The sequence below is a fragment of the Symphalangus syndactylus genome, chromosome 17 (assembly GCF_028878055.3).
Source record: "Symphalangus syndactylus isolate Jambi chromosome 17, NHGRI_mSymSyn1-v2.1_pri, whole genome shotgun sequence".
NCBI lineage: Eukaryota > Metazoa > Chordata > Mammalia > Primates > Hylobatidae > Symphalangus > Symphalangus syndactylus.
In genome coordinates, this window is record NC_072439.2 from 32516429 (window position 1) to 32528587 (window position 12159).

The 12159-nt window shown below is 46.7% G+C and overlaps 1 protein-coding gene across 31 annotated transcripts in view; it reads left to right on the forward strand.

The window, feature by feature from the left end:
• R3HDM2 (R3H domain containing 2) overlaps positions 1–11937 on the forward strand; it is a 186034-nt gene extending 174097 nt beyond the window's left edge. For all 31 annotated transcript variants that reach the window (XM_055248873.2, XM_055248875.2, XM_063620091.1 and 28 more), the window contains 5 exons: positions 6342–6511; positions 7260–7407; positions 9191–9288; positions 9628–9712; positions 10589–11937. In XM_055248873.2, the coding sequence (XP_055104848.1) occupies positions 6342–6511; positions 7260–7407; positions 9191–9288; positions 9628–9712; positions 10589–10929 (842 nt within the window). In that variant the 3' untranslated portion in view covers positions 10930–11937. The remainder of the gene's footprint in view (positions 1–6341; positions 6512–7259; positions 7408–9190; positions 9289–9627; positions 9713–10588) is intronic.
• Positions 11938–12159: the final 222 nt, after the last annotated feature.

Consider the following 12159-nt stretch of genomic DNA (forward strand, 5'->3'; position numbering starts at 1 on the left):
ACAGCTAAGGGCCCTCTTTGGAGAGGCCAGCCATTCCAAGTTAATAAGTTTATGCCATGCAGCCTTTCACTGCCTTTGCCAAGAATTCCCCTAACACGCAAGTACAGCTGCCCTTGTTTGTATCCCTTTCACCCTACCCTCAAATAGCAGTACACTGCAGTTAAAGAAACTTTAGGGGGCTGTGTGCAGTGGTACACACCTGTAATCCCAACACTTTGGGAGGCCAAGGCAGGAGAATTTCTTGAAGCCAGGAGTTCGAGACAAGCATGGGCAACAAAGCAAGACCCTATCTCTACAAAAAATTTAAAAATTAGCTGGGCATGGTGGCATGTGCTTTTAGTTCGTCCCAGCTACTTGAGAGGCTGAGGCAGGAGGATCACTTGAGCCCAGGTGTTTGAGGCTGCAGTGAGCTATGATGGTGCCACTGCATCATGGTGATGTCACCCTGTCATCATGGAGAGCAAGACCCTGTCTCAAAAAAAAAAAAAAAGCCGGGCGCGGTGGCTCACGCTTGTAATCCCAGCACTTTGGGAGGCCGAGGTGGGCGGATCACGAGGTCAGGAAATTGAGACCACGGTGAAACCCCGTCTCTACTAAAAATACAAAAAATTAGCCAAGCGTGGTGGCGGGTGCCTGTAGTTCCAGCTACTCGGAGAGGCTGAGGCAGGAGAATGGCGTGAACCCGGGAGGCGGAGCTTGCAGTGAGCCGAGATTGCGCCACTGCACTCCAGCCTGGGCGACAGAGCGAGACTCCGTCTCAAAAAAAAAAAAAAAAAAAAAAAATCTGGAAGGAAGGAAGTCTTTTGTTTCTTCTTTTCTTTGTTTTTTTTTTTGAGACAGAGTCTTGCTCTGTCACCCAGGATGGAGTGCAGTGGCGCAATCTTGGCTCACTGCAACCTCCATCTCCCAGGTTCAAGCAGTTCTCCTCCCTCAGCCTCCTGAGAAGCTGGGACTACAGGCGCCTGCCACCATGCCTGGCTAATTTTTGTATTTTTTTTTTGTAGTAGAGGTGGGGTTTCATCATGTTGGCCAGGCTGGTCTTGAACTCCTGACCTCAGGTGATCCGCCTGCCTCGGCCTCCCAAAGTGCTAGGATTACAGATGTTGAGCCAGCTTCCCAGCCCAGCTGGGAAGGAAGTCTTTTTTTTTTTTTTGAGACAGAGTCTCTATCTGTCGCCCAGGCTGGAGTGCAGTGGCACGATCTCAGCTCACTGCAGCCTCTGCCTCCCGGGTTCAAGCAATTCTCTTGCCTCCCAAGTAGCTGGGATTACAGGCGCATGCCGCTACACCTGTCTAATTTTTAAATTTTTAGTAGAGATGGCGTTTCACCATGTTGGCCAGGATGGGCCTGATCTCCTGACCTTATGATCGGCCCACCTCGGCAGGAAGTCTTAATTTAGCCTCCAACCATCTCCTTTCCACTCTATTGTGGGAATGTCAGAGTGCCCTCTTCTGGTAAGAGGGAGATGTTTTGTCAATTTTCCCCATTTAGAAATGGAATATTTTCACTTGAAGATTTTTTGTACCCTCACTATGTTGGATGTTGTGGAGTAGATTCCAGAATTAATCTTACTTATTAGACATGATCAGTTCTTACCTTTAAGGAGCAATGACTTCCAGGCCAGGCATGGTGTCTCATGCCTGTAATCCCATCACTTTGGGAGGCCAAGGAGGGTGGATCACTTGAGGCCAGGAGTTCGAGACCAGCCAGCCTGGCCAACATGGCAAAACCCCATCTCTACTAAAAATACAAAAATTAGCCAGGCATGAGGGTGCACATCTGTAATCCCAGCTACTTGGAAGGCTGCGGCATGAGAATCGCTTGAACCCAGGAGGCAGAGGTTGCAGTGAGCTGAGATTGCGCCACTGCACTCCAGCCTGGGCAACAGAGCGAGACTGTCTCAAAACAACAAAACAAAAAAAGGAGCAATGACTTCTGCCTTCATACAGGCTAAGGTTTTTAATTCAAAAGTCCTTAACTTTTATTATGTTATTGGTCTCTCTGGCTGTTTCTCCTAGTGTCCGTCAGGGGCACTTGGCCTTAAAATTTCCAGTGGGGTATAGATATTGCAGAAACCAGCTGCAAGAAGCACTGTAGCCTGTGGTGGTGCTGGGTACTGCAGGGTATTTTTTCTCCTGCATGTACATGTAGGTATACTTTATGTGCATTTTTGTGTGTATCCTTTGTGGTATGTCCTTATATCTTTTGGGTCACTGTGGTTACATCTGTTCATCTTCAAATGCAACGTCTTTGAACCATAAACAAATCAAGTGAAAAGAATTTTTCATTACCTACTCTGACTGTCATACTAGGTTAATTTAAGTAAACTAAAACAACAGTTCTGGAAGTTGGCAACACTAGAAATCTGGACTAGGGTTAGTAGAAAGAGATAATTAATGTAGGCTTCCCACATCAAAAGAAATGGGGAATCCCTCTTTATCGTCTGTTTTCCTTGCTTCTTTGGAATTTTCTCAGTTTTATCTCCTTTGTTCCTAGTTACCTGGTTGATCCTAGGCTTCTGACTGACCCCTTGTACTTTTCCTAGTGGGACCTTGTGTTCTACCCATATCCTCTAAAATACTGTATTCACCATATGGATTTTGTAGGTCTTTAATCCCTGCTTGTGGAAATCTAAGAGGAGGTGGAAAAAGGGAAACAAGTACTTCTTGTGCCTCATTTACCCTATACTGAAAAGATAGACAGCAGGCATAACCCACAAGGGCGCCTCTGTCACCTTCAGAGGACAGTTGCCCGCCCTTCTGTCATGTAGCAACATGGTCACTTTTCCAAAAATAAAGGCAGGGATTAGGATTGGCTGTTCCTGGAACAACTGTTCTGGTTTATTAATACATTTTTGTAGTTGCCCTGTTTACCCCCACGCCTGAACTTTAATTCCTTCACTATAGTATGAGGCATAACTCTAGCCCCAGGAAAAACTTCTCCCATTAAAATGATGAGTTGCAGGTCCCTTGAGGTTTCTACAGGGGTGCTTGTCTGGGGAAGATGCACACAGACATGAAATGGCAGTGATACCTATACAGAGACACCCAACTCACAGTGACACAGCAGCATGGACAGAGTGAAATGCATACAGAAATAGCCTCTCACATATTTACTGGCTCATTGTTTAGCTGAGGGGTTTCCAAAGCTGAGACTGCTCTTTCATCTTCCATTTAGTGAAGATATCCTACTCCCCCACCAAAAAAAGGAAAAATACCAAGATATTATTGGATTCTATCTTTTAATTTGGGAAAGATGCCTGTGGATTTTATTTCTCCAAACAATTCCCTTCCATAGATGTGATTTCTGGTGGTAAGAAGCCTATCAGTCTTCTACCTCAGTGATTTAAAAAAACAAAAAAACAAAAACGAAAAACAATTCTGCCAGACATAAATGTCATCTGTTTGTATTTATGCGGTTTGCTGTGCCCAATCGACCTTTCTGCCCAGGTTTAATGATGCCACTTAAAAAGCCATTCACACGTCCCCTCTCCTTTCAGAGCTTTCAAGCTGAAATTGATTTCCTTATTCAACCCCCCTCTCCCCCTTCCCACCGGCTGCCAACCCATGCTCCTTCCCCAAACCTGATTATATGGAAGTGCTGTCACTGGGCAGTGGTTTTTTTTTGTTTTTTTTTTTTTGCCACGTCTATTAAGAAGTAGCGACAGTTCAGCTGCTAACAGATGCCACCTGCTTTGGGCTCGAGGAAGAGAAACATAAAAATCAGCTCATCAGTGGAGTAGTGCTCTGTGTCCTCAGCTAAGTGAAGGAACAATGCTTCAGGCCAGCAGGGGAGGACTCAGTGTGGGGAGGAGCTCAGGACAGAGGCTGCAACTAAAAACCCTGGCTTTGTTTTTGTTGGGATCAGAGATAAATAATATGAGGACTTTGTTTTCTTTCCCTCTCCCTGTGACCTCCCTAATAGCTCCTTATGGCTACCTGCTGGTATTAGAGCTTCCACTGCCTTGCTTATGCGTATTCCTCCACACTCATCCCCTTCTCCACCTTTCCTGGCCCAGGGCATTAGGCTCAGATTATGAGCTACTTTCTAGAAAAACAATACATTTAATTATTCTTACATTGGACCCTCAGGTAGCAATGAGGTATTTGAATACCTTCTAGAAAAACAATAGATTTAATTATTTTTACAGTAGACCCTCAAGTAGCAATGAGGTATTTGAATAAGGTCAATTGCAATTTTGTTGGTAGAGGATGTTGAAGCAGGTGAGCGATTCTTAGGATGGGGAAATAAAATGCCCAGGAAAACTACAGTAAGGGGAGAGTTGTTAAATGCATGACACTCCACAACTGTGCGGTTTTCCTATGGCCCTACTACAACCTATGCCCATGAATACTCTATCTACCTTGGCAGGAGATGGGGATATGTGAGCCTATTGCACTGAGTATTTGTGCTCTCTGATTGGATGAACCCTAGAGGGTCAGGGGTACAACTGGTCTGGGGAATATGATATGACAGATGCTGTCTCCTGAGCTTCTCTCTCAGACCTCCCACCATTTCTTTTCCTTTCTTTTGACTGATACTACCTGAGAAAAACAATCACACTCACTTCCCAGCATGACTGGTGCCCAGGGCAGAGGCTGCAACATTTCCCATCATAGGAAGCAATTTGATGACAGCAGCAGTGGCAGCCCTGGAGCATCGAGCCATGAAAACAGCAGCATTGCAGCAGGTTTTCAACCTAGTAACCCCCAATTCCCATTTCTCCACCACCACCCACATGTAAACTCAGCTTCAACAGGAATATAGCCTGGGGGTCAGGAATAAACCCTCACTCTAGACAATCCATTGCGGGGAAGCAGAGCTCTAGCCCATCCCTCCCAGCAGGGACCGTCCATCAAACTGCTTGACCCTGACTCTTTACCTTGCTTTTCACCATGAAGATTTAGGTCTTAATGTTCCTCCTTATTAAGGCCTTCCCTTCTCCCACCCTGTGGGAGGATGAGTCTATCAGTGGTTGCCAGTGCCAAAACCCCAAGGTCGCATTCAGTCAGCCACCTGAACCTGTCAGTGTAACCTTCAGAGGGTCTGACTTTCACTCCATTCCTGCTGGCATTGCCCTAATTTCAAATCTCTTCATTCTGTTTCAGCAGGCTTTTTTTTTTTTTTTTTTTTGAGACAGGGTCTCATTCTGTCACCCAGTCTGGAATGCAATGGCATAATCACGGCTCACTGCAACCTCAACCTCCCAGGCTCAAGTGATCCTCTCACCTCAGCCTCCTGAGCTGCCGAGACTACAGGTGCATGCCACCATGCCCAGCTAATTTTTGTATTTTCTGTAGAGATGGGGTTTCACCATGTTGCCCAGGCTAGTCTTGAACTCCTGGGCTCAAGCAGTCCACCTGCCTCGGCTTCCCAAAGTGCTGGGATTACAGCCATGAGCCACTGTGCCCGATCTTCAGTAGCTTCCTAAATGGTCTTTCTTGCTGCTAGTCTCTCTCCCTAGCTATCCTACATTTGGCCGTTTGAGTTAGCTCTCCAAAGCATAGCTCTCCCAACACCTACAGGATAAAGTCCAAACATCTTACCAGAATGTGCTTCAAACTCTGACACCAACTATTTGTTTAATGTCTGACTCTTTAATAGACTGTCCATTCTATCAGGGCAGGGACAGCCTTGTTTTTTGTACACTCAGTGCCCAACATAGGAACTAGCACATAGCAAATGTTCAATAAGAGTTTGTTAAATAAACGTGTCTCATCTCCTACTGCTTCCCCTATATGGCCCCTGTGGCTTAGCACCTTGAATCATTTGTCAGTTCCTGAATATGACATACATCTCCATGCCATTCCCTCTGCTTAAAATGCTTCCCAACTTACCCCATTCTTGGCCAAGACATACTTTCTGGGTCTGGCATAGTGAAACTATGTGCATTTATCTTCTCCAGAACAACCAGAGGTCACTGGCTTATCTATAGCCATTACCAGAAAAGCCTGCACGTGTCTGCAGCCCTGGCCCATGGCCCAGACCAGGACCCATACCATGCCTAGACATTTGAGCAATCTGACCTGGGCATTTGGTTATAGCCAGTGTTGACAGAATGCAGTAGTTTTCTGCCAAGCATACCAAAGTACCCCTCACCAGGTGAAGGCCAGGGGAGCACTGGCATCTGGGGCTCATACCCCTTCCACTCAAACTTCTACTGGTCTGAGAAGATGAAGTCAGAAGCCACATCAGCAGCCATCTCAGGTTCCTGGCAAGACGTAGCTTGAGTGACCCTGAGGCAATGGGTGGATTTATTTGCTGCTTTCCCACTCAGGGCTAGCTGGAAGGCAAAAATACAGTTTGAATTTGTAACCAACTGCTTTCTTCCTGCCCTTCAGGAGTGTCACCTTCTGGACCAGGTGTAGTGGTCATGCAGCTGAATGTCCCTAATGGACCCCAGCCCCCTCAGAACCCATCCATGGTCCAGTGGAGTCATTGTAAATACTACAGCATGGACCAGCGGGGGCAGAAGCCTGGAGACCTGTACAGTCCTGACAGCAGCCCCCAGGTGAGTGCAGCACTCAGCCTTGTCTTAGCAAGGAGATGACCGTATTCTTCCCAGGGCACAATGTTTGCTATTGACTGAGCAGCCTCTTTTACATGTCTTTTCCTGGGTACTTTTTGGGGAGAAACACAAGAAATAGAGAGCATCCTCTTTTAAGGAACCTAATATATAAGGTGGCAGGTGGGATACACACTTGAAAATGCTCAGAGAATACTTAAATCAATATGCCAGAAATGGATATTAAAATAACATAAATGGGCCAGGCACGGTGGCGCACACCTGTAATCTCGGCACTTTGGGAGGACGAGGCAGGAGGATCACTTGAGGTCAGGAGTTTGAGACCAACATGGTGATACCCCGTCTCTACTAAAAATTAAAAAATTAGCCAGGCGTGATGGTGGGCACCTGTAATTCCAGCTACTCGGAAGGCTGAGGCAGGAGAATCGCTTGAACCTGGGAGGTGTAGGTTGCAGTGAGCCAAGATTGCACCACTGCACTCCAGCCTGTCTGGGTGATAGAGCAAGACTCCATCTCAAAATAAATAAATAAATAAATAAATAAATATATAAATAAATAAAATAGCATAAATGAATTAAGGACTGAGGTTGCAGTTTGAAAGAAGAGTCTGACTTTGGCAGAGTTCAGCAAGAGAAACTTATTTCCTGAGAGAGGTGAATTTTAAGCCAAGCCATAGGAATATCCAGAGGGTAATGTTTGATGTTTATGTGACGTGTGCTCCTCTTTTCCACAGGCCAACACACAAATGAGCAGCAGCCCTGTCACATCTCCTACCCAGTCTCCAGCACCCTCTCCTGTCACCAGCCTCAGCAGCGTCTGCACAGGACTCAGTCCCCTGCCTGTCCTCACACAGTTTCCCCGACCTGGGGGTCCAGCACAGGGTAGGGGGTTGGATTAGTGCTGGCTGCTGTGGAATTCACCTTTCACATCCCATTCCCAATTGCAGAGATTGAAAGAGTAACAACAGGCAGGGGACCAGTGTAGATGATCCAATTCTGGGAGCTAACTCTTCCTTTAACCGCCCTGTATAGGCCTTGGACACTTGCCCCTCTTTAGTGCTGTCCATGCTTAACTTTATTTAGCCTTCTTTACATACTTAGTACTTACAACCAAGTAGGTGAAAAGAGCTGGAGAAAATAAGTTCACTGAACTTTCTAATGACCAAAGAGTTTAACCTAATATCAGTACGAAGTCTGAGGGCTGGGAATGTGGGGCTTTGTAAGAAACGGTATGGTCTTAGAAAAGGAAACACTAGATTTGGTTTCAGAAGTTCCAGTCTCACCACTAACTAGCTTTGTGATGTTCAGCAAGTTGCATAAACTCAGAAGTAGACCTCAGTTCCTAGTCTGTAAAATGGGATTAATCACACATAAGATGGGAATTTTATCTGCTTTCTGCCCTAGCTGTCACAAGCAGTATAAAAATGAGAATGTAGTTTAAAAACTTTAAAGTGCTGGCCAGGCGCAGTGGCTCACGCCTGTAATCCCAGCACTTTGGGAGGCCGAGGTGGGCGGATCACCTGAGGTTGGGAGTTCGAGACCAGCCTGACTAACATGGAGAAACCTCATCTCTACTAAAAATACAAAATTAGCCGGGCGTGGTGGTGCGTGCCTGTAATCCCAGCTTCTCGGGGGGCTGAGGCAGGAGAATCACTTGAACCCGGGAGGCGGAGGTTGTGGTGAGCCGAGATTGTGCCATTGCACTCCAGCCTGGGCAACAAGAGCAAAACTCCGTCTCAAAAAAAAAATAAATAAATAAAATAAAGTGCTTTGAAATGTAATATTTATCAATAATAGGTAACACTTAATGGTACTTAATATGTACCAGGCATTGCTATAAATGCTTTATGTGCTTATATTTGTTTAACCTTTCCAGCAACATTACTGAGAGAAAAAAATACTCAACATTGGATCATAGTTCCAGTAACAGAGCCACTATTTTAACCCAGGCAGTCTGGCTCCAAGTCTGTGCTCTTGTCTACTGTGCTTATACTGCCTCTCACATGAGTCAGAAACTTGAACCCTGGGTTTAGGGGTTGGGAGAATCTATATAAGAGATAAAAGACAGCCAGGCGCAGTGGCTCACGCCTGTAATCCCAGCACTTTGGGAGGCCGGGGCAGGCAGATCACCTGAGGTGAGGAGTTCAAGACCAGCCTGGCCAATGTGGTGAAACCCCATCTCTACTAAAAATACAAAAAAAAATTAGCCAGGCGTGGTGGCACATGCTTGTAATCCCAGCTACTCGGGAGGCTGAAGCAGGAGAATCGCTTCCTGGGAGGCAGAGGTTGCAGTGAGCCGAGATCATGCCATTGCACTCCAGCCTGGGTGACAAGTGAAACTCTGTCTCAAAAAAAACGAGATAAAAGACATTCATAAGGGTCTGTAAGTTTCTTCCCTGGTCATTTTCATAGGACTGTTGTCTACAATGGATAGTGCCTTTCTTCAAGGATGATGGGACCTAGTAGTCCCATTTGTCTGTGAGACACAGTTGAGAGCCAAAGGATTTAGGAAGAAAACAACTCTTATACCAGTCACATGGGCATTTCCGTCATAGAAAATTAGGAATAGTATGCATTGTTGCTATCTCCAAAGCCCCTTGAAGTCTTATGAAAGTCACACTATGAAGCTTAAGCTCCCAGAAAACCAATTGCTCTTACTCCCTAGGTGATGGGCGCTACTCCCTTTTGGGCCAGCCATTACAGTACAATCTGTCCATCTGCCCTCCCTTGCTCCATGGCCAGTCAACTTACACGGTGCACCAGGTAAGGGTGTCCACCAGCAACCGTAGGGCCATCAGACCCCCCTTCTTATTTGGGTGCCTGTCTCTGAGCTTCAACCAGCTGGGTGTACAAGGGAAATAACACAGAATGAACAAAGTGGGAGCCTTGCCGTACCTCCTCTACTCATGTCTCCCAACCGACCCCCATGCCAAGAGGGAGGGGCTCTTTGTTTCTCAGTCGCTGCTCCATGGCCAACCTGACTGCCTGGTGGGGTGGGGTCCTCTGGGTTGGTGCTACTCCACAATCTCTCAGGCAGACATTATGATGCAAGGCAGTCAATGTTGTTTACATGGGATGAGAGTCGTCTTTCAAATGTTGAAGGGACAGAGTGGATTGAAGCATGGAAACCGGGGCAAGAGACAAGCACTCAAATCTGCCTCCACTGACCTGGGGACAGCAGATGTTGGTGAGTCACGGGATGCTGAATCCCCAAGAGAAGGTGCCCACCCTTCCGGCACTTAATTACTACTCCAGCATGGGTGGGAAAAGCCAGCTTAGGATAGGGAGTGGAAGTGGGATCCTTTGTGCTCAAAAGCAAGCAGGAACTGGAGAAGAGAAGTATCTCAGTCCCCCTTACCAAGCCATCTCAGATTCTGAGGAAGATCATGGTAAAAAGTGGGAATAACACAATTATGGGAGTTGCCTCTCATTAACAAAGAGTTTTCTAATTAGTGTCCTGTCCCTAATCTACGACATCTACCTTTGGTAGTCCTAGACCCAGTTTAGGAGAAGATTGGTAGAGAATATGGGGGAGGAACTCTCGTCCTGCAAGCCTCCCACTAGGTGAACAAGATCTGTCTTGGGATTTGGAGCAATTTCCTAAACAAGGAAAGGAAGGGAAACTTGACTTCCTGAGATGTTAAGAAGGAATATTCTATTTGAGCCAGCCTCTGAGTGGGAAGGGAACTATGGAACATATTTCAGATTGATACATTATTGTTAAAGAACATTAGCAAAAGCCACATTTTCTTCATAGCAGTAGCACCTTGTGAGAGAACTGAGGTATAGGTTCTTAGTTCAGAAACCCGGGATTCTGATTCGCAGTCCCTTCTTGCCTACATCTCTGGGCTAGGAGAAGAGAAAGGTTCATTTGTTTTTCTCCTAGTTGCCCTGATCAGAGCTGGGATGGTGGGGAGGGGAAGAAAGGGCTAAGAGAGAAAGGCCAGGCTTTTGAAGACATTGTATACAGATTTAGTCAGCTGGACACTTCTCTGCCAGGCTGCTCTCCAGTCCTTCCTGTCCTATTCCTCTCACAACCATGTCCTTTCTCCTCCCCTTCCAGTCCTGGGGCGGGTGCTGGAGGTGACAGATCTCCCTGAGGGCATCACCCGTACTGAGGCGGACAAACTCTTCACGCAGCTCGCCATGTCTGGCGCCAAGATCCAGTGGCTCAAGGATGCTCAGGGGCTACCTGGAGGGGGTGGGGGGGACAACAGTGGAACTGCTGAGAATGGCCGCCACTCGGACCTCGCTGCCTTGTACACCATTGTGGCTGTGTTCCCCAGCCCCCTGGCTGCCCAAAATGCCTCCCTTCGTCTCAACAACTCCGTGAGTCGCTTCAAACTTCGAATGGCCAAAAAGAACTATGACCTGAGGATCCTGGAGCGAGCCAGCTCCCAATAAATGGAGGAGGGGAAAGGGACTGTCACAGAAGGAGCAAGGGCAGGGTGGAGGGGGTTGAAGGGTCCTGACAGACCATGGACAGAGGCAGGAAGTAAGGAAACCGATGTTAAACTGGAGCCTAAGACAGTAATGAAGATGGAAACAGACAGATACCCACACTGGCATTGGACTCCTTCTTGCTCCCCTGCCATGGGTCCCTTCTTTTTCCCTGGTTGACCCCCCTTGCATCACTCTTCTTCCCATCCTCTTCTTTTTTTTTTTTTTGAGACGGAGTTTTGCTCTTGTCACCCAAGCTGGAGTGCAGTGGCACGATCTTGGCTAACTGCAACCTCCAGCTCCTGGGTTCAGGTGATTCTCCTGCCTCAGCCTCCCAAGTAGCTGGCACTACAGACACGTGCCACCATGCCCGGCTAATTTTTGTATTTTTAGTAGAGACGGAGTTTCACCATGTTGGCCAGGCTGGTCTCAAACTCCTGACCTCAGGTGATCCACCCGCCTTGGCCTCCCAAAGTGCTGGGATTACAGGCGTGAGCCACTGTGCCCGGCCCCCATCCTCTTCTATCATTTTTCAAATCTCTTCTCCCATCATAAAATTAATTTCTCTCACATTTTTTGGTCAGGTAGAATTGGGAAAGTCCCACACTGTCCTCCTATTACCTTAACATCCCAAGCTTCCTTTCCTTTTTTTGGTCTTTATGAATATATTTATATGGACAGAATTAAGATAAACAAAATTGATTGCCCTATTCTCTCACTTCCCCATCTTGTCTTCCTAGACCCCACAGAGTTAAAACTTGGGACTCCCCCGGCCCCCCCAGAACACTTGTATATTGTTTGTTTGAGGTTTGTGCCGCAGTTAACAGACACAGTATTTAATTGCACATACAGATGTTTGCTGGGTATATTCACTGTAAATTTTATTTAATCTGGTTTTTTGTTTGTTTGGGGGTTATTTGGGGGGAGGTTGGTTTTGTTTTTAAATACAAAAAAAAAAAATCTGTCACTGGACATCAGTCACTGTTTCTCTGTTGCCGCCCTGGTATGGGTAAAGGGTTGGAGGCCCTGGGTAGGTATAGCCCTACAGCTGTTGGAGGTGTTTGTTGTGGGTTGGGATGGCTTTCTCTAACATACGCACACTATTGTTAACACCATTCCCTCTGTCTCATCCTCTTCCCTGTACACGGTTCTGATAGATGGCTAGATCTCTAATGGGACCATGGCTTTGGGCTC